Consider the following 20,330-nt stretch of genomic DNA (forward strand, 5'->3'; position numbering starts at 1 on the left):
CTTCACTCAATTCTTCTTATGCCACAGGGTGAAGATGGGATTAGGTTATATCTGCTTAGTCCTTGTGCAATGTAACAATTGTGCAAAAAAAAACCTCTTCACTCACGAGGATGAGGACTGGAAGTCCTAGGGATTGACACTGCAAATGAGCAAATCCTTTAAAACTCAAGAGTATCATTTGAGGCAAAATGAGAGAATTGAGTTATTTTGCTAATCTATATTTTTTTTTCATCAGTGGATAAATTTGAAATGTTTTCCTGATGTTTATCAAATGCTAGAATTCTGTGACTTACTATACTGTACTAAATTATAAATTCAATTTCTAAAATATGAAGGATTTATTGAACATTTTCTAGGTATATCACATCCATCGAATCCTGACAAAACAAGCTTTTCAACACCTTTGAACTTACATATTCATTTATATAGCACTGTCCAAAGTAAGGTAATGAAGTCTCATCTACGATGTTATTTAACCATTGAGAAAAAATAAATGGGAAACAGGCTAAAATTAATATTTTACTTAAATCACCACAGCAAAAATGTTAAGCAAAAATGTTTAATTTTCTATTTCCTCTTCTTAATGAAATTCAAACTTCTCCCCCTTGGGCCCTCCATGCTATTTAGCTTCTTTGGGTCTGTGGTTTATAGCACAGTTATCCTGTATTTTATGACTAAAATCCCCTTGTAAGTGAGTACGTACCATGTTTGTCTTTCTGGGTCTGGGTTACATCACTCAGGATGATCTTTTCTAGTTCTATTTACTGGCAAATTTCATGATGCCATTATTTTTAACAGCTGAGTACTATTCCATTGTGCAAATGAGCCATATTTTCTTTATGTATTCTTCGGTTGAAGGATATAGGTTGTTTCCAGTTTGTGGCTATTATGAATAAAGCTGCTATGAACACAGTTGAGCAAATGTCTTTGCGGTATGGTAGAGGTTCTTTTGGGTATATGCCCCATAGCTGTGGCTCGAGGTAGATCTATTCACAGTTTTCTGAGAAACCACCAAATTTATTTCCAAAGCAGTTGTACAAAATTTGGACTCCCACAGGCAATGGAGTGTTCCCCTTGATCCATATCCTCATCAGGACGAGCAGTTTGATGGGTATATGATAGAATTTCAGGCTTGTTTTGATTTACAATTCCTTGACAACTAAGGATGGTGAACATTTCTTTAAGTACTTCTTCACAATAAGAGATTCCTGCCAAAAATTCTGTTTCGGTCTATACCCAGTTTTTTAATAGGCATCAAGGGTGGATGGGGGGAGGTGCAGTGGGGGGTGAGAGCAGGCAGGTATAGGAACAGGATGGATGAGGTAAGAGGAGGGAAAGACAACTGTATTAGGGTATTCTTTGTATTTTTTTAAACAATTTTAATTTAAAATCTCATACTTTATACTGACAGACAATACATGTCAATTTGGAATAGTCACGGTTTAAGAAGAGACCTGAAAGCCACCTAAAAATTTCAAGTATCCTGAGTGAAAGATTTTGGTTTGGCAATTATATCAACCTATACATATTAAATTGCTGCCATTTCTTATGCTCTATATACCACAGATTAAGTCAAAAAACATAGTTGCCAAAATTTACTCTTTATCAAACATTAAACTGATGATCACACTCTGTCTACCAGACAGTGACAACAACAATGACTGACATGGAAAGGTCAACCCTACCCCTGTACATTCCCAGATACTAACTAAAGAGTGGTCAATGTTTACTCCATGGTATTTACTACAAATCCTGTTTTATTTCCTCACTTAGGCTGTGTGCACACAAGTGTTTCTCCCATGTTAATTCATGGAGAAAGGAACTATACTATCTTGATTGACTTTATATCCTTTGACCTCAACAAAATACATTACAATATTAAGTCCCTGTAAATGCCTGGCTATGGATTGATTACGAGCCTCCTCCAGCTTATCCTCACTACCACCTCCTGGTTAGACATAACACATCCCACATTTTTATCAATAAAAGCAATAATAACTGTGGAGCTCCTCCTCAAAGCAAGTCTAGTAGACTACCTCGAATCATTAAAAACTTACTGGAGATTTTCAACCAGCAAGAACCACATTTATCTTTTCTTCATCTTGCTCATGATCCATATATAATGAGATAAAGACTACTGAAACACAAAGTAAAAATTAACAGCCCTTCCACGGCAGTCTCAGAATTCAAGAGTGCATGCACACACACCCTCTGGGAAGGCACAATGAGTTTTCTGCCCACCATACATTCAACAGATAGCCACAGGGTATATAAGAGTTCTAGATAATCTTCTTTACCTATACATTTTAAATAAAATATACTGTTTAATGAAAATTTAAACCTGGTAAATGTATTAAGCTTTTAGAAAAAATGTTATGGCTAAAGCAAAATTTATTATCAGAAAAAAATTGAAAGTATTATAAAGTTCTTTGGCAAATGTTGAGAATATAAAATTTCATGTAGCACATTAACAATATGAGTCAAGACTGAAAGCATTTGTTAACATTTTCCACCTAACTGTTAAAAATAATACTTTAATAATACTGGTATTATTAAATGTATATATTCAATTGATTGATTTTAGTACCAAACCCTACCAATCAAGTATTTGTTTGTGAATGTCCCATAAGTATTTCCTACCATTCAAAAAAATCTATTCATCTGTGTATCTGAATTTGTTAACAAAAGAAAAGACAATTACTGTCTCTTCTTAGGTGACTCAAAGTTAGCCTCTTCACTGTGTTTTCTTTTCTTTTTTTTCTTCTTATGGTCACTTTGGTAGCCACTGGAGTCACTGGCTTGGAAAATGGGGTCCTGATCTTCCTGGTGCCTTTTCTTCTTCTTTTTCTTCCTCTTTGGCTCTTCCTCAAAGAAGTCATTCACATTATCACTACATGGTATGTCTGTTTCTTCCTTTGAAGTGACATCTGTAACATCCGCTACCTCTGTAACAGTATCGACTGTTTCACATGTTTCTGTGTCTTTGTCTTTCTTCTTCTTCTTCTTCTTTTTTGGAATTTTTTCAACCTCTTCAATGACAGTTTCTGCTACATCTTCAGAAACTACAGAGCTCTTAAGTTGCAAACTGTAAATGAACAGATTTTTAAAATATTAACAGCAATAAGCAAAAAAGAAAGGAAAAAAATGAGGCCACAACTGTTTCAACAGACTATGATTCTTTGCACAGGCTGGTTTACTGCGGCTCTAGTCTATCTTGTCATTCCTCAGACCACTACAAGGTCTATAGTTGTCAGATGTCAGGTCAATGGCATGTCTATCCAGCTACTTTCTGACCTTTGTTTTCCTCTCCCTGTGGCAGGCTGGCTTCCAGCTCAGGACCCTCCTGCCCATGCTGTCAGCATGCTGGAGTGACTTGGGCAAGCGACCACAGTTGGCCCAAATATACCGATAAAATGTCCATTTCTTGTTTTGTTTTCACTGTGTTTCCACAGAAGCTCAAACACAGCTTTAAAATTTAGAGTTGGTTAAGAAATTTTTGGCTGAGAAACATTAAATCCAGGCTAACTAGCTAAAAGACATTTGAAACTGAAAACATACTTACTTCTGCTACCATACACTAACCTTGTGGTATTTAGTTTTCCTCGAATGCAGAATACTCCAGCAGAATCTGAATCTAAGCGAAATACATCAAATTCCAGTTCATCCCCTACATTTATCTCCAATGTTTGCCACTCCTCATATGACATCTGCTCGGGTTTAGGGATAGAGGCATTAAAACATCCATGTACTAAACAGCCAATATGGCTAGAAGATACTTTATTAACTGTACCCTGTAAAGAAGAGAAAAGAAAGAACACAATGAAGATAGCCAAAGAGTTAAAAGGTGAGTCAGACTTTATAAATACAAATTTCATCTTCAAAAGAGAAAATATCACATTGATGGCATGTTTGAAAAAACTTCACAAAAAAAGAAATCTAACAAATTACCATGTGACACCAAAACATAATTTTAGGAAACTTAGAAACTTTAAATTTTATTAAATAATTGCATATCTATTTTAAGTGGATAACAACTAAACCAGTTCTTCCTTAAACAAAGGTGGAAAGGTGCAGGGCCAAGGGGAGGGGGCAACAAAAAAAGCCTTAGAATTGCCCAGGGAGTAGATGATTCCATAACTGATACCAAGCAAAGAATACACTGTAATATGCGTATGTTCTATGTAAGAAGCAGAAAGCAAGAAGAAGCATGCGCAACAGGTTTATATTGATATTTCTAGAAACAGACTGAATTTCAAAGTTTACAAGCACATTGTTTACTAACTCAAATTAACATATAAATGGTTCTATAAGGAAACAAATTATTCTTTATCAATCTGAAACATGACTAATTCTTGACTACTTCTGAAAAACTTACTATTATGACTTTTATGCTTAAAAAGTGAAGCTTTCCATGGAATTTAGATTTTAGCCTCCTTTGGGACCAACGTGTATGAAGTATATGAATGAAAACCCTAAAATATTTTTTTAAAGATGCATTTTCTGAATGACAAAACTGTAAAATAATATAAGCATGCATGCAATACAAACTGTTACAGAATGTAACAGAATCTAAAGCTCCTGGAATGACCAGTTAAATGCCACCCTTAACTTCTAAGTCTCTGAAAAAACAAACTATGGTACACCCACAGAATGAGGTATTAATTTTTCAGAAATTAAAAAAAAAAGAGCTATCAAGTTTTAGACATAAAGAAATAATCTTAAATGCATACTTCTAAACAAGAAAGCTAATCTGAATACTTGCTTCAAGAGGTAAAGATCTAGTATGGGCAAGGTTATAGCTTAGTAGTCCATGTGGTGGGAGGAGGTAACTGACTCTCTGCAAGCTGTACTCTGGCTTCCGTGTGCATGCTGTGGCACTTGCATACTGTAGAATGTGCAAGCACACACAACAAATAGATGTAATTAAAAATAAGTAATATCTTAGGAAAAGCAAAACTATAGGATAGCAAAAGGACCAATGGTTGGCAAGAACTAATATGAACAATGAAGATCAGGAGGCAGTGTTCAGGGAAATTCCAGGACAGTCAAGTATTCTGCATGATGCTAAACAGACAGCACAATATATTTGTGAAAATATAAGGAGTGTAATGAAGACTGAACTCTAACATAAGCTTTGAACTATATGCAAGGCAGAGCAGGATGGCAACTGAGTGAGATTCTCTGACAATCTCTCCCTACATACAGCATTCATAACCCAGACTACCAGAATGATATATAAAAGTCGGCTAAGAGAGCATTGCATATGCTTACTTTAAACCTTGTGCTAGATCTGCCACAGTAAAGCTCAATGCTGGGCAAAGTCCCACAAACCCCTACTGTCAGTCTAGTACCCCAGCAGTGAACTGCTGAAATTGTACCAGATGGGCAGCAAAGAGAAGGCTTTACTACTAACTACTCTCCCAACTTCAGCAAAAGGAGAAGCAAGACATGAAAGCTGGCACAGGGCTATCTCAGACCCAGTGATGGTCACGCTGCAATAACACAAAAAATGCCCAGTGTGGCAGAACATAACATTGAGCCAAGTCTACTGACACCAGCCTGCAACAGGAGACCTACGCACCTGGCACACAGACCTGAGTCTCAGATACTTCAGTTCCTGTTGGCTTGGGAAATTCCCATTCTCTTCCTGTAACTGTGCAAGTGCCTGCAGTTATCGGAGTTAGATGCAAGATCCAACTTAGCACCAGCTATGATGTCCAATGGACCACTTGCTTCTTAATGTAAGATGGCACAGCTACTGCCAGGATAATGCTTACAGATGACTCTTTAGAACATTTTGACACTTAACAGAGAGTTGTGCCCCATGTAAGACTTGTGTTTTGTTGATTTGTATTACCTCTGGCTACAATGCACACTTCAGTGTACCACTTGTGGTTCTGAGGTTCAGAAACAATCCACCTTAGTATCAGTACAGTTGGTGAAGAATTACCTTCACTAACACTCTCCTAACTTTGAACTGACAGAATGATAGAAACCCCTATTTGCTGGAAAAGGCAAAGGTAGTACACACTGAACCACAGAAAGCTAATGCTTATATATCCCAACAGTCCCCAGGGGACCAGCCTGTGCAGACCACACAGATCAGCTCTAGTGATAGGTACATACACGAGGTCAATCTACTGGGCTTGTACAAAAGACAGATAGCATCACCCGTGGCTGGTTCTGCCAATGCTAGGTCATAAATCCACCATAACAATATCTATAAAAATGTTGGTCCTGGGCCCATGGTACAATGTAGCTTGTTGGCTCTAATGAATGCAAATATGACTAAAGAGCCCGGGCTGATCCATCTACAATGAATCTGCCTAGAGTCAGGCAAAAACTTGTAGTGTTCCTGTAAATAACCCTAATAATACTCATACATTAACCAAGTTGGACTTTAGTGATATTCATACCTTGGTCTGTCTTGGGGTTCCTATCTGAAGTGAAAAGCCATCTTCTCAAGAAAAGTCTTCTTGCACAACAGCATGGACAAGACCGACACAAACCCAAGACAAACAAAATCCCCAGCATGGAGGAGGGGTGACAGGTACAAAGTACCCACCCCAACTAAGGAGATATTGGCATTTGATGGTTATTGGAGAGGGAAAGTCAGTTTCTACTTAATGGTGTGATACCTGGCATACCAACCACACGCAGAGACAGGCCCCATGTCCAGGGGTAGTCAGCCAACACAAACTGGACTTGAAAAAGAGAAAACATGAAGTGGGGGTGGGAGAGGGAGGAGCTGGGAGGATTACATGGATGGAATGAATATAATCAAACTAAAGTATATAAAGTTCTCAAATACAGTAATTATTTTTAAAAACTTCAGTTAAACCCCTTATCAGACTAGATCAAGTGAAAGAAATTACTACAAAGTTTGAACCTAATTCTTTTGAATTATCCCATTCTAAGAAAGAAAGAAAGAAAGAAAGAAAGAAAGAAAGAAAGAAAGAAAGAAAGAAAGAAAGAAAGAAAGAAAGAAAGAAAGAAAGAAAGAAAGAAAGAAAGGAAGGAAGGAAGGAAGGAAGGAAGGAAGGAAGGAAGGAAGGAAGGAAGGAAGGAAGGAAGGAAGGAAGGGGGGGAAAGATTTAGAACAGTAATTAAGATCTTTGAAACATCATGAAAGAAAATAATAACTACACAAATAGTATTCTCAAAGGAGAGGGAGTTAAGGGCAAAGAAAAATCTATTCAGTAAAATAATAGCAAAGAAAAAATACAGAATCATGTGTAAGAAATTTATAGAGCTCTCAAATGGCCAAACCAGAAAATTCTTCACCATTTACACCTAAAATTTCAAAGATATAGAACAAAGAATTTTCAAATTTTTCAGAGAAAAATCTCCAGGCCACATTTAAAAGTAACCTGTTTAGATTAATAGCAAATTTATCAGGAAGAAAGAAAGAAAGAAAGAAAGAAAGAAAGAAAGAGAGAGAGAGAGAGAGAGAGAGAGAGAGAGAAAGAAAGAAAGAAAGAAAGAAAGAAAGAAAGAAAGAAAGAAAGAAAGAAAGAAAGAAAGAAAGAGAAAGAGAGAGAGGGTTGGAGCGATGGCTTAGTGGTTAAGAGCACTGACTCCTCTTCCAGAGGTCCTGAGTTCAAATTCCAGCAACCACATGGTGGCTTAGAACCATCCGTAAAAGGATCTGATGTCCTCTTCTGGTGTGTCTGAAGACAGTTACAGTGTGTTCATAAACATAAATAAATAAATCTTTTAAAAAAGAGACGAACAAACAAACAAACTCAGGAAACCAGGAAAATAAATCCAGTAGCCCAAGTAGGCATAGGATTACAAGCTTCAATCCCTAAAATAAAGTAACTGTCAATCAAGACTACTATATCCTATACACAAATAGCAAGGCTTTTCTATAAAATAAGAAACAATGATTTTTCTAAGATAAGCAAATCCTAAGAGCATTTGTGATTATTAGCCAGCCTTATAAAAAGATGCTTATATGAGTCCTACAACCCAAAGTAGAAGAAAGAACACTACTATCAAGACAGCACATGGGCCTGGAGGGAAGGCTTAGTGGTTGGTGGTTATTCATCCAGGCCCCTGAGTTCGATTCTCAGCACTCATATGGCAGCTCAGCATTTTGTCCAGGACATCTGAGGCCCTCTTCTGGCCTCTGGACATGCAAACAGTGAACAGACAAAACATTCACAATACTTAAAAGACAGTGTGTCAGAGTACCTGTTATTGCATTAGTCACACAAGAGAAATAACAGAATCAAATGAGATCAACATAATAAACCATCAATCTATAGATATAAATAAAATCAGAAGGAATAAAAAAAAATATCCAAAGCTGAATGTAAAGGGGAATAAAAAGAGCCATATTGCTTGGCAAGCCAATTAAAGTAAGTGTGTGTGTGTATTCTTTTTTTCTTGAGGAGTCTGAATGGAAATACAGGAGAAATGTCAGAGTTAATATCCAGAATATAAAGAACAAAAAAGTAAGTCAATTAAAAATGGGCAAAAGAAGAAGTAACCAATCAACATTAGCCACAAGGGAATCCAAGTCACAGATTCAATGATATATCCGCAGTGGCTAGACACTCTCAACGCTTGACAGGGCTTAGAGTTACCTAGGAGACGATGGCATAGTACTGGGTGTGTCTATGAGACAGTTTCCAAAGAGGATTAAAAGCTGCAAAAGAACCAAGACTGGGGTCTGGAGAAAATGAGAGAAAAGTAGAAATCGAGTCAGACACCAGTATTCCTTTCTGTTCTTGGCCAAGCAGGATGAAAACTTCTTGCCAAGTAAAGCAGAAGCCAAAGAAAACCTTTCATCCTGCAAGCTTTTTCTGTCAAGTATTTTGTTATAGCAACAAGAAAGTGGCTCGATATTCCACCTAAATGGTTAATAACCACAAAAATTACATGTTGAAAAAGATGTGAAAGAAACAAGCTCCTTGAGTGAATGTAAATTGGCATTTACATTATAGGAATTACAGTATAGGAATTACTAAAAAGGCAGTGCTACCATACGACCGTAACAATCCAAGAGAAGTAAAGTCAACACTGAGCAGAAGGGCCTGTGTACCCTCCCATGTTTACACAGCACTACTCACAACAGCTAAGGACACTGTTCAGTCTACACACCTGTCTAACTAGAGTTTAATACATAGTGCAAAACAGTGGAATAAACATATCCATACAGAAGAATGAATCCCTGTGATCTGCAGCAATAAAGAGAGCTGAAGTATAGCACATCAGTTGCACTGGCTGATTTTGTGTGTTAACTTGACACAGGCTGGAGTGATCACAGAGAAACAAGTTTCAGTTGAAGAAGTGCCTCCATGAAATCCTGCTGTGGGGCATTTTCTCAATTAGTGATCAAGGGGGGAGGGCCCCTTGTGGGTGGTACCATCTCTGGGCTGGTAGTCTTGGATTCTATAAGAGAGCAGGCTGAGCAAGTCAGGGGAAGCAAGCCAGTAAGAAACATCCCTCCATGGCCTCTGCATCCGCTCCTGCTTCCTGACCTGCTTGAGTTCCAGTCCTGACTTCCTCTGGTGATCAACAGCAATGTGGAAGGTGGAGCTGAATAAACCCTTTCCTCCCCAACTTGCTTCTTGGTCATGATGTTTGTGCAGGAATACAAACCCTGACTGAGACATCAGTGAAGTAAACAGGCACTGAAAGACAATTACAGGTTTTCTTTCATATGTGGAAACTAGTTCATTTTTAAAGGAACCTGAGAGAACCGTGATTTTAGTGAGTAGAAAGGTTGAGTGTTAAGACAGGGTAGAGTTTCACAGAGAAAAAAATATGTGAAGGAAGTAAGAAAAAAATGATGTACATACCATTAACTTCTGCCCTGGTTCAGGGCAGAAAATAACAAAATCTGCCTTCAGTGTTAAGATGAATGTGTCCTTGATCATCATAAATATCTCCAAGTTCACCCACAACTCTGATGTTATCATATGCAATAGGAACACCTAAAAGGCTGTTAAGGGGGGAAAGATACTGTTAATCCTAATTAAAGATAATCTGCTGTTATCTCTGATATACCACCCTTCCCCAAACATAATGGCATCACTTAGTCTTACAGACTAACAATAGCAGATCTTAGCAATTACAGCTTAGCAGAAAAACTCCAATGCCGCCGGGCAGTGGTGGCACACACCTTTAATCCCAGCACTTGGGAGGCAGAGGCAGGCAGATTTCTGAGTTTGAGGCCAGCCTGGTCTACAGAGTGAGTTCCAGGACAGCCAGGGCTGCACAGAGAAACCGTGACTCAAAAAACAAAACAAAACAAAACAAAAAACCCTCCAATGTCTTAGTTAAGTTAAAGTGACCATCAGCATGGGTATTCAGAACTATGCACTAGCAATAAACTAACACTTACATGCCACCTATTTGAATCAGGCGACTAGGGGGATAATAGGACTAAGCAAGGAAATCGTCTAGACACTGTGTGACCGAATACAGACAACTGTGACACTATCTACTATTACTAGTTTTTATATGTGATATTCTTGGCATAACTATATCATGACTGTTTACACTACAGCCTCTGATCATTGGAACCAATGACTTAATACAGAAAAATACCAAACTAAAATCTTTTCTGGTGAAAGAAATGTTAATATCGACAACCATATCATTTGAGAACTGACACTTAGTAGACACATTTCAAGTCAAGATTAACAGGCTATGATTAATTTTAAAAGGCCAGTTAACTAAGAAAGACATATAAGCTTACCGATTTCTCCCACATGAAAAATTTCCTGAAGGAAATTTCCGACTTCCCCACCCCCCAAAAAGAAAAATCACTCCTTTACCACATGTACAAATGTATTACTAATTATAACCCAATTTTATTGAATCTATCTATATATATGTTTAGATTCAAAATGCAAGTCTAAGGCTATGGACGGCAGAAAATGTTTTATTGGCCTTAATTAAATTTCTAGTACAATTCATCTAAAGTAAGAGAAAAGATTTCTCTATAATAGATTTTATTTTAGTGAAACAGTCACAATACATAGGAAAGGAATTGCAATAGTTACCAAATTAGGAAAAGCAGAAACTCAGAGAGCTCTCCCAAGGAGAGTACTTTTGAATTTTTAGTTTCTACACATGGTTTACTTAAGCAGGAGTCATACATCATTAAGACAATATGAGGGACACTGAAAAGAGAACAAAAGACAAGAAGTATCCACCACAACTGCCAAGAAAAAACTCTCTGTTTCTACTAAAAACCTCCTCTCACTAAAATCCTCAGAAGACTCTAGTCAGGAGAGATTACTGTCCCCTACATGGCACTTAGAGCACATGGCACGTATCACAGACCCTGCAAGAGCCAGCAAGAAGCTCTACTCTGCACAAAATAGCTCTACACTTGTTGCAAGCAGTCTCTATGCATGATCCTTAAATAAGGGACAAACTTGCTTATAAATTTCTGGAGATAGAATTTACACTAAAAAATAAACATATCAACATAAAGTCATTGGTCAACTTTATATATTTCCAACATACTAAAACATTTCTGGGACTGGAGTAATACTTGAATGCCAGAAAGACTATTTTGTGGCACATAACCAAGAGTAACTATTTCATAAACGCACTGGTAATTGTACATGTGGTGTATATTTTCTGAGCTATAAATGCAAAATGTCTGATTCAATCCACATTTGTGACTGTAACATTTATCCAGTGATTCTCATGTATAAGAGCAGAAGCATCTAACTTCTTTATCTTCCAGGCCATTATGCTCACAGGTTGAAAGGATTTATAGGGTTAGAACACCATGTAAAATGTTTAATTATGCAGATAGGTTGTGTTAATCTTTAAATTTCATTTCAGCATAGTGAATGATATTTTCATAACAATATAGAAAACAATGCAAATTATTGCTTCTAAGGACTGTTATGAACACTGAGTACAAGCTAAATGAATTTATGTAAATCCATAAAACTTTTCAGAAACTACTCAGAGTAACTTACCAAAAGTCATATATTCAAAGACAGATATCCTAACACTAAATATCTTTGCCTCTTTAATAAATATATAATATATATTTATTATTATTATATTATATACATAATATATATATATATATATATATATATATATATATATATATATATATATATGAGGTTCACTTGGTAACTTCACCTAGGATATGTAGGGTATGTACCATTAAGTCTTTGGGGACTAGTAAGAGAGAATGCATTTGACATCTTTAAATAACCCAAGGGCCAAGCAGACAAGAATATACTTTGGTTTTGTTCCTCCTCCCTGCCCCCCCCCCTTGCAAAGGGCCCAAATTCTATTCCCAGCACACATTTGGTGGCTCACATTCATTCCATAATTCTAATTTCTGAGGACCTGACACCATCTTCTGAGGACACCAGGCACGCACTTGGTACACATACACACGTAAGCAAAACGTAAATAAATAAACATAATACAAAAACAAAAAGAAGAAAAGAAACAGATAAAGGCAGAATGGGTGGAATCTAATGGCCATCTTTTTTTTTCATAGTTTATTTTTTTATTTTTTTTATTTTTTTTAGTATTTTTGCCATTTTATTAAATTTTTTTATATTCGATATATTTTTTATTTACATTTCAAATGATTTCCCCTTTTCTAGCTCCCCACTCCCCGAAAGTCCCGTAAGCCCCCCTTTTTCCCCCTGTCCTCCCACCCACCCCTTCCCACTTCCCCGTTCTGGTTTTGCCGAATACTGCTTCATTGGTAATGGCCATCTTGTAAGTCACCTCCCAGTCTTTGGCACTCTAAGGAATCCCTGACTTCAGCCTCCCTGCAGTTATACAGTATTCACAGGTTTCTGGTCCCAGCATTCTAGCTTAATTTACTACCCATCTGTTCATGGCACTCACTGGCTACAATGTTACCATCTAAATACCAGCCTATTGTGTTGTCCTCAAAAGTTACAAAATCTAATTTCACTTTTCTCAATAGACCTTGTCACATTTTAACGGTTCACTGGATTTTGCTTATATTTATATCCCCACAGTACCTCAAAGCTCCTGGAAAGTACAATCTTGCTTTTATCTTTCTATCCCAACTCCCTAAGACATACTAAAGATGCAGACAGTGCAATGGTGCTTGAAGGATGCTCTACGCAGCCTTGATGGTTAATCAGGCTGACTGCCAAAGTCACCTCCAGAGTGGTAAATGCTTTGGACAATTTACCCAACAACAGTCTCGTGGAAAATCCCTGCAATTTCGTAAGTATCATAAAATTACTGGAGACATCAATGATGGCTCAGGTATCCCCCATTCTCGTCAAATTAGATATGGAGTGTTAGGGCGTATCACTTCCCAATTAAATTCTGAGTTTTTTTCAAGTTACTCTTGAATAGCTTAATATAAAATGCACGTGTGTGTGTGTGTCTGTGTCTGTGTGTCTGTGTGTGTAAACTTTCTGTTCCTACAAACATAACGAGGCTCGCCACTCATCCCCAATTAAGCCCCAGAGTAGGTTAAAAAAAGAAATAAAGAAAGAAATTACTCGAAACAAACAAAACCCCCATGTTTTGCAATGAAACGACTTATCCATGTTTTATATGCCATCTTCCACGTTAGCTGAATCTAATACCGACAGCAAAATTTCATTGCCAAACCACCCGGAAGTGATTAAATGAAACTTTTAACACCCAAACAAAGCTCAGCCTGGTGGGTTTCTAGAGAGCGGGCACTACCAGTCTCCAGACGGGGAGTGCTTTTTGCACTGCCGCAGCGGCCATTTGCACTTCACCGTCCAGTTTCATCACGAGGAGCTGGGCCAGTGCATTCAGGCCAGCGGTGCAGAAGGCGACGTTAGACGCTGGTGCTACGGTTGATGAAGCGCCTGCGACTTTACTTCCGCGGCGCCATAGGGTTACGAAGGAGCCAGGGCCCATTCGCAAGCAGGGGCGCCAGGCAACGTCGGAGCTGCCGGCTCCCAGGAGACGGAGAGACCTTACCTCTCGGAGTAGCGCAGGAGCTCGGCGTCCAGCTGCTCGCGGATGCCCGTGCGCTTCCTGCTCAGGTAGCGGGGCGACAGGGCGATGTGCCTGCGGTGCGGGGCGGCCACCAAGCAGGAATAGCGGCTGCTCACCAGCGCACACGCCGCGGCGTAGCTCGGCAGCTCCAGGCAAGGCAGAATCCCGGCCTGACCCGCCACGGGCCTCTCGGAGGCCGCCTTGGGCCGCTGAGACTCCACGGAGCCCGCTGCCATGAGGCTTGTCAGGGTGCTTTGGGGCGCGCACGGATGACGCAAGCATCCACCGCTTCGCCTCCGAAGTTTGATGACAGCTTACATCATCAAAAAGCGTCCCACCGCGGCCTGGGAGGTTTTTTTTTTTTTTTTTTTAAATCTCCTAAAGCTGCATTATAGAGGTTTGACCAGCAGAGGGCGGCTGCTCCTTTCCCAAATCCAGATAAACCACGGAGGCTGTAGTATCTATTGAGCATGTGTGAAATCCAGGAGTGCTCTGATTTATATAGGCAGATATGTTTAGGATATAGGATCATTTGTTCATCACTGCAAAGTATGCTCAGTTATGGAGCGAAGCTTGAATTTATTGATCTGGCACTTAAGCCTAAAAAAGCAGAGGCCCGAAATAGTTTGATTTTTTGTTTTTTTTTTTTGTAAAGCTCCTTAGTTTCTTTCAATGCTGGACTAAGGCCTAGTGAATTAATGGGGTTTTTCAATTTGTTTTGGTTTTCTGTTTTTGTTCTGTTTTTAGACAGTGTCTGTCTATGTAGCCTTGGGTGGCTTGAAACTCATTATGTAGACCAAGCTGGTTTGGTTCTAACACTTAGATATTTGCCTGCCTCTTCCACAAAAGAGCTGGGATAAAAAGCGTTTGCCACTACTCCCAGATGAGTATTTCCTTTATTGGATTTAGCATGGCTATTAATAGGAGTGCCCGTTCCAGTTGCAGTGAGGCCTGAGACATTTTTATGAGCTGGAGCTATTCAATAAGGAATCAGAAACATTAGTGGAGTAGATTTTTCAATGGTGAACCAGGTCCTACACAGCAGGCCACAAATTATAAAGTCAACATCTCAACTGGTAGGTACCACCATGTCTTTCCCATCTACCTTCACTCTGCCTTCTGCTAAATCACTGTGAGGGTGTTGTAACATGTTTTTCAAATAGCTAAGCCCAGGTACCAGCTTTGGGCCTTCTTTCATATATCCAGACATCAATCATATCAGCAGGAGGGTTTGTATTGCCCAAAGGAAAAAGCAAACTTTCATTTGGACAGTGCTGTCCTAACAACCCATTCTGTTCCACTAGCTCTTACAGACCTCCTCCTTCTTCAGCAATGGTCTCTAAGCTGTGGGTGCAGGAATTGTACATATCTTGGGCTACAAAATGTTGGTTAAAAAGGCCAGCCATAAAAGACTGCCAACCTTGGCTACCAGAAGAAGAGAGGCAAAAGGAGCCTGTCCCAGGGGAGGATTGCTGCTATCCTTCAGATTCCAACTCTAAAGACTAAGAGACAGGTCTGAGAGTTCCTAGGGACATTGCTGACTCTGGAAATAGCAAGGCCTCTCTAGAGACCAGCACAAAGCAGAAACTAAGCCCCTAATCTGGACTAAGACTAAACAAAAGGTGTCTGAGGCCTTAAAAACAGCTCTGACTTCCACTCCAGCCTGAGAATTTCCAGACAAAGGGGTTTTAACCCCAAACTTTGTGTCCATGGAAAGACCCTGAAACTACAGGATGGACCACCTGTCTAAGAGTTGTGGTGGCTCCTGTAGTTTAATTTAAAAAAAAAAAAAAAGGGTTACTTTGGGTCAATATTTTATGCTCCGAGCACTCAACTGAGACCTTCCTATGAGGAACACCGGAACGATGGCTGTTTAATGACTGTGTGACCTAATAACAGGTCCTACTCCTGGCCCACCCTCGAGTCTTGTTTGAGAAACCCACTGCCATCAATCCTGCCAGCTTCTTATCTGATGGAGGTACATGGGAGCTCCAGTAGTTACTTTGACAGAAATTATTTGGTTTGGTTTGGTTGGTTTTTTCGAGACAGGGTTTCTCTGTATAGCCCTGGCTGTCCTAGAACTCACTGTGTAGACCAGGCTGGCCTTGAACTCAGAAATCCAACAGAAATTATTTGGGCCTGTCTTAGTTAGGGTTTCACTGCTGTGAATAGACACCATGACCAATGCAAGTTTTATAAAAGACAACATTTAATTGGGGCTGGCTTACAGGCTCAGAGGTTCAGTCCATTGTCATCAAGGCAGAAACATGGCAGCATCCAGGCAGATATGGTGCAGGAGCTGAGAGTTTTACATCTTCATCTGAAGGCTGCTGGTAGAAGACTAACTTCCAGGCAACTAGAGTGAGGGTCTTAAGTCCACACCCACAGCAACACACCTACTCCAACAAGGCCACACCTCCTAATAGAGTTCCTCCCTGAACCAATCATATACAAACCATCACATTCCACTCCCTGGCCCCCATAGGCTTGTTCAAACATGAGTCTATGGGGGCCGTACTTAAGCATAGCATAATGCAAAATACGTTTAGTCCAACTTCAAAAGTCCCTGTAGTCATAGCAATCTCAACAGTGTCAAAAGTTCAAAGTTCAAGGTCTCTTTTGGGATTCATCCCATCACTTAACTGTAATCCCCCAAGCAAGACAGGAAACCAGCTCAGAAAAGTCCAAACTCTGCATCTCCATGTCTGATGGCAAAGCAGTCTTCAGATATCCAACTCCTTTTTCATCTTTGTTGACTGCAACAAGGTTCTTTCTCCTGGGCTGGTTCCACTCCCTGTTAGCAGCTTTCCTTGGCAGGCATCCTGTGGCTCTGGCATCTTTAATATCTTGGGGTCCCCAAGTCAACTTCAGCTTCACAGCTTCTTGTTCCAGTATCTGAGATCTACACATGATCTTCTGTGCATCTCCAAAGAGCTGGAGTCACTTCTCCAGCTCTGCCCTCTGTAGCGCTCTAAATTCAGGTTGATCCACTCCACTGTCACTACTGTTCTTGGTGGTCATCCCATGGTACTAGCATCTCCAGTATGCTAGGGTCTTCCACTGCAACTAGGCTTCACCAAAGCCTCTCATAGGCTTTCTTCATGGTACCAAGCCTCAACTCCTTTGTGTGACTCCTTCAGTCCTGGGCTGTCAATTACAAGTGAGGGTGCACTTTCACCAATGGCCTCTCACAGTGCCAAACCTCAGCTGTTTTTCATGATGCCTTCATGCCTTCAAAACCAGTACCACCTGGATAATTCTTACATGTCACCAAGTGCAGCTGCAGCACAAGGTACAACCTTGGCTATCTCTGGAATACAGCTTCTTTGTGCTCTCAGAAAACACTTCCCAGAAGATTTCACCTCAGTGATGCTGATCTTTTCTTAATCACCACTAATTTCTTAGCTCCAGCTAACCAGCATCAATTGTCCCAGTAGTCTCCTTCTCCACCTGAATATAAAGCCAAAGACTTCAGCTGCTGAGTTCTGCTGCTTGCAGGAGCTGGAACACTGCCCCCCCCCTTGTTCTATTATGTTATCACCAGCTTCCTTTTCCCAGCTCCTTCACTGCCTAAATTGGCTGTCCTGAATCTTGCTCCACAGACTGACTTTGAACTCAAGAGATCTGCATGCCTGTCTCCTAAACACTGAGATTAAAGATGTGGTCCACCCTGGATTTAGAATCTTCACCTAGAATTTGCTCTGTTCTAGGCTGGCCTTGAACTCAGAGATCTGCTTATCTTTGCCTCCTGGGATTAAAGGCTTGTACTACCAAGCTTGGACCTAAATTTAGCTGGGTGGAATCTTGCCCCAAGGTCACCACTCCCTTAATTCAATTTAATATGCTTGAATTCAGCTCCATTTCACTTCCTGGCACCCCTTTAATACTCAAACTGTATATTTTGTACTTTTCCTTTCTCAACTTTCTATGTTTGTTCAAAGTTCTCTTCATCAGACTTAAACAGAGAACAAAGTTTTTTGGGCTTTTTTGAGACTTCCTTTGCAGATGCAATTAATATAAATCTCTTTACCTTAGCCCTAGGCAGTCTCTTCAGACAATGACAAAAAGCAGCCATGTTCTTCACCAAAACATCACAAAAACAGTCTCTCAGCCACATATTAAAGTTCTTCTCCACTGAAACCTCTTGGGCAATCAGGCCTACACAGTTCAAATGACCCTCAGCACCACTGTCTTCCATATTCCTACTAGGCTGGCCCATTAAGCCCCACTTAAAGCATTTCATGGTTTTCCAAATCCAAAGTCCCCAAATCCACATTCTTCCAAACAAAAGCATGGTCATGCCTATCACCATGTCCCTGGTACCAACTTCTGTCTTAGTTAGGGTTTAATTGCTGTGAACAGACACCAAGACCAATGCAAGTTTTATAAAAGACAACATTTAATTGGGGCTGGCTTACAGGATCAGAGGTTCAATCCACTATCATCAAGGCAGAAACACGGCAGCATCCAAGCAGATATGGTGCAGGAGCTGAGAGTTTTACATCTTCATCTGAAGGCTGCTGGTAGAAGATTGACTTCCAGGCAACTAGAGTGAGGGTCTTAAGCCCACACCCACAGCGACACACCTGCCCCAACAAGGCCACACCCCCTAATAGGGTTACTCCCTGGGCCTATCATATGGGAACCATCACAGGGCCCAAGCCAAGTACCTCAACCCAGAGAGCAGAAATCTGACCCTGGCTATCAGATGGGGAAAAGGAAAGTCCACCAACATATATGGGGACCATCAAACAGTCAGTATCCGTTTATTATTATCTCTTTTTATCCACCTTGTGGTCTATAAAGAAAGAGGGCTTCTCACAGCTGGGAAAAGAGACTTTTAAAGTCTGGCCCTTCTCTATATAAATTGCTGTTCTCTACTGTTGGGCTGCTGACTTGGTTACTAAACAAATAGACCTAAAACCAGTAGGGCCTATTGATATTCTGATAACATACCATGACACAGTGCTGCCTGAGACCTCATGATAATGAAGACAGCTCACATTGAGTAGTTGATGGAGGACACCAGAGGGAAAGATGATTCTCCCAGGGACAATGGCAGGACTGTTGGTAACTAAGCTTCACCAGGCTGCTCATCTGGGATCCACAAAACTTTCTGAGCTGCTCAGACCAAGGTGTGTTATACCTGGCACCGGATGTCTCAGCCAGATGCCAGGCTTGTGCTCAAGCGAATCGAAATAGAGAACCCTTGCCCAGAAAGTGGTCCAAAGGACAAACTGACACCCCTACAAACTCTGGGAAAACTGACTTCAACACTATCCAGCCTGTTGGGAGAGGATAAAAGTACTTGCTGGTTTTTAAAGATACCTTTTTCCAGTAGAAACATTCCTCACCCAAATTGAAATTGCTCAAGTGGTAGCTAAAAAGGTCCTCCAGAAAATGGTCCCCTGATGTCGCCTCTCCCTAGCAATGGTGTTTGTCAGTGGCCTGGATTACATAGCCAAACCTCTCAATTAAAATCTAAAGCTTTATACATAGATTAAAAACTTGTGCATATAGACCTCAGAGTTCTAGCCATGTAAAAAGAATAAACAAGACGTTAAAAGAAACTTTAACAAAGGAAGATCGGCGGCGGCGGCGGCGGCGGCAGCAGCGGCAGCAGTGGCTGCTCCAGCTGAAGGGCCATCAGCAGTGGAACCAAGGCGTCACAGGGACCAGTTAGGCCCTGCGCCCACGACCACTGACCTTCGCTGGCCAGCCGGACAGCAAGCAGCTGCAGTTGTGCGGCGCCTTTCCTGCACGGAGGCCACTTCAGAACTCGGCCTCCCACCAGTCAGGAGAGGAGGATCCATCTTGGTTCCGTACTCCAGGAATCGGACAGACTGAGGTACACAAACATAATCCGAGGCCAACACCGCGGTGGTCTGAGCCCGACGGGCGTTGGCCTGCACCCAGGCCCTGGGCGGGTCGGGGGGCCATCGGGGTGCCAACCCAACCAGGAGGTTTTTTGCCCAGGCCTGCGAGCGCGCCGCCGCCATTTTGCCTGCAGGACGACAGAGAGCTCAGGCGGGCAGACCTGTAACAGGCATAGCCTAAGGCTAACAAAGCGGGGGTCCAGGCCCCAAAAGGCACAGGACTGACCCCAAGAACTGGGCGGCTTGGTGGGCCATCTGTGAGTCAACCCGCCCAGGCGATTGTTAGCAAAGCAGACTCTCCCGGCGCTTTCAGGGAGCGCGGGCGCACACGCCCGCCATCCTAGTCACCTGGCAAACCCAATTAACAGTCAAAGCCGTAGGGGAACTTTGCTCGGACCTTGGCCTCCCAGGCTTTTGCCTGGACTCAGGGACTGGGCGGCCAGGCTAACCTTGTGTGCGATAGCCCGGTTGGCAGATCGGCTGCCCAGCGGA

At 40.9% G+C, this 20,330-nt stretch overlaps 1 protein-coding gene across 1 annotated transcript; it reads right to left on the minus strand.

Moving 5' to 3' along the window:
• Positions 1-996: 996 nt before the first annotated feature.
• Polr1f (RNA polymerase I subunit F) lies at positions 997-14,237 on the minus strand. The gene is given in 5 exon segments (XM_052185958.1): positions 997-3,085; positions 3,583-3,791; positions 9,810-9,854; positions 9,856-9,952; positions 13,945-14,237. Coding segments are annotated over 5 exon segments (993 nt in total). The 5' UTR covers positions 14,199-14,237; the 3' UTR covers positions 997-2,697.
• Between the last annotated feature and the right edge of the window lie 6,093 nt (positions 14,238-20,330).

This window comes from Apodemus sylvaticus, chromosome 6, assembly GCF_947179515.1.
Source record: "Apodemus sylvaticus chromosome 6, mApoSyl1.1, whole genome shotgun sequence".
NCBI lineage: Eukaryota > Metazoa > Chordata > Mammalia > Rodentia > Muridae > Apodemus > Apodemus sylvaticus.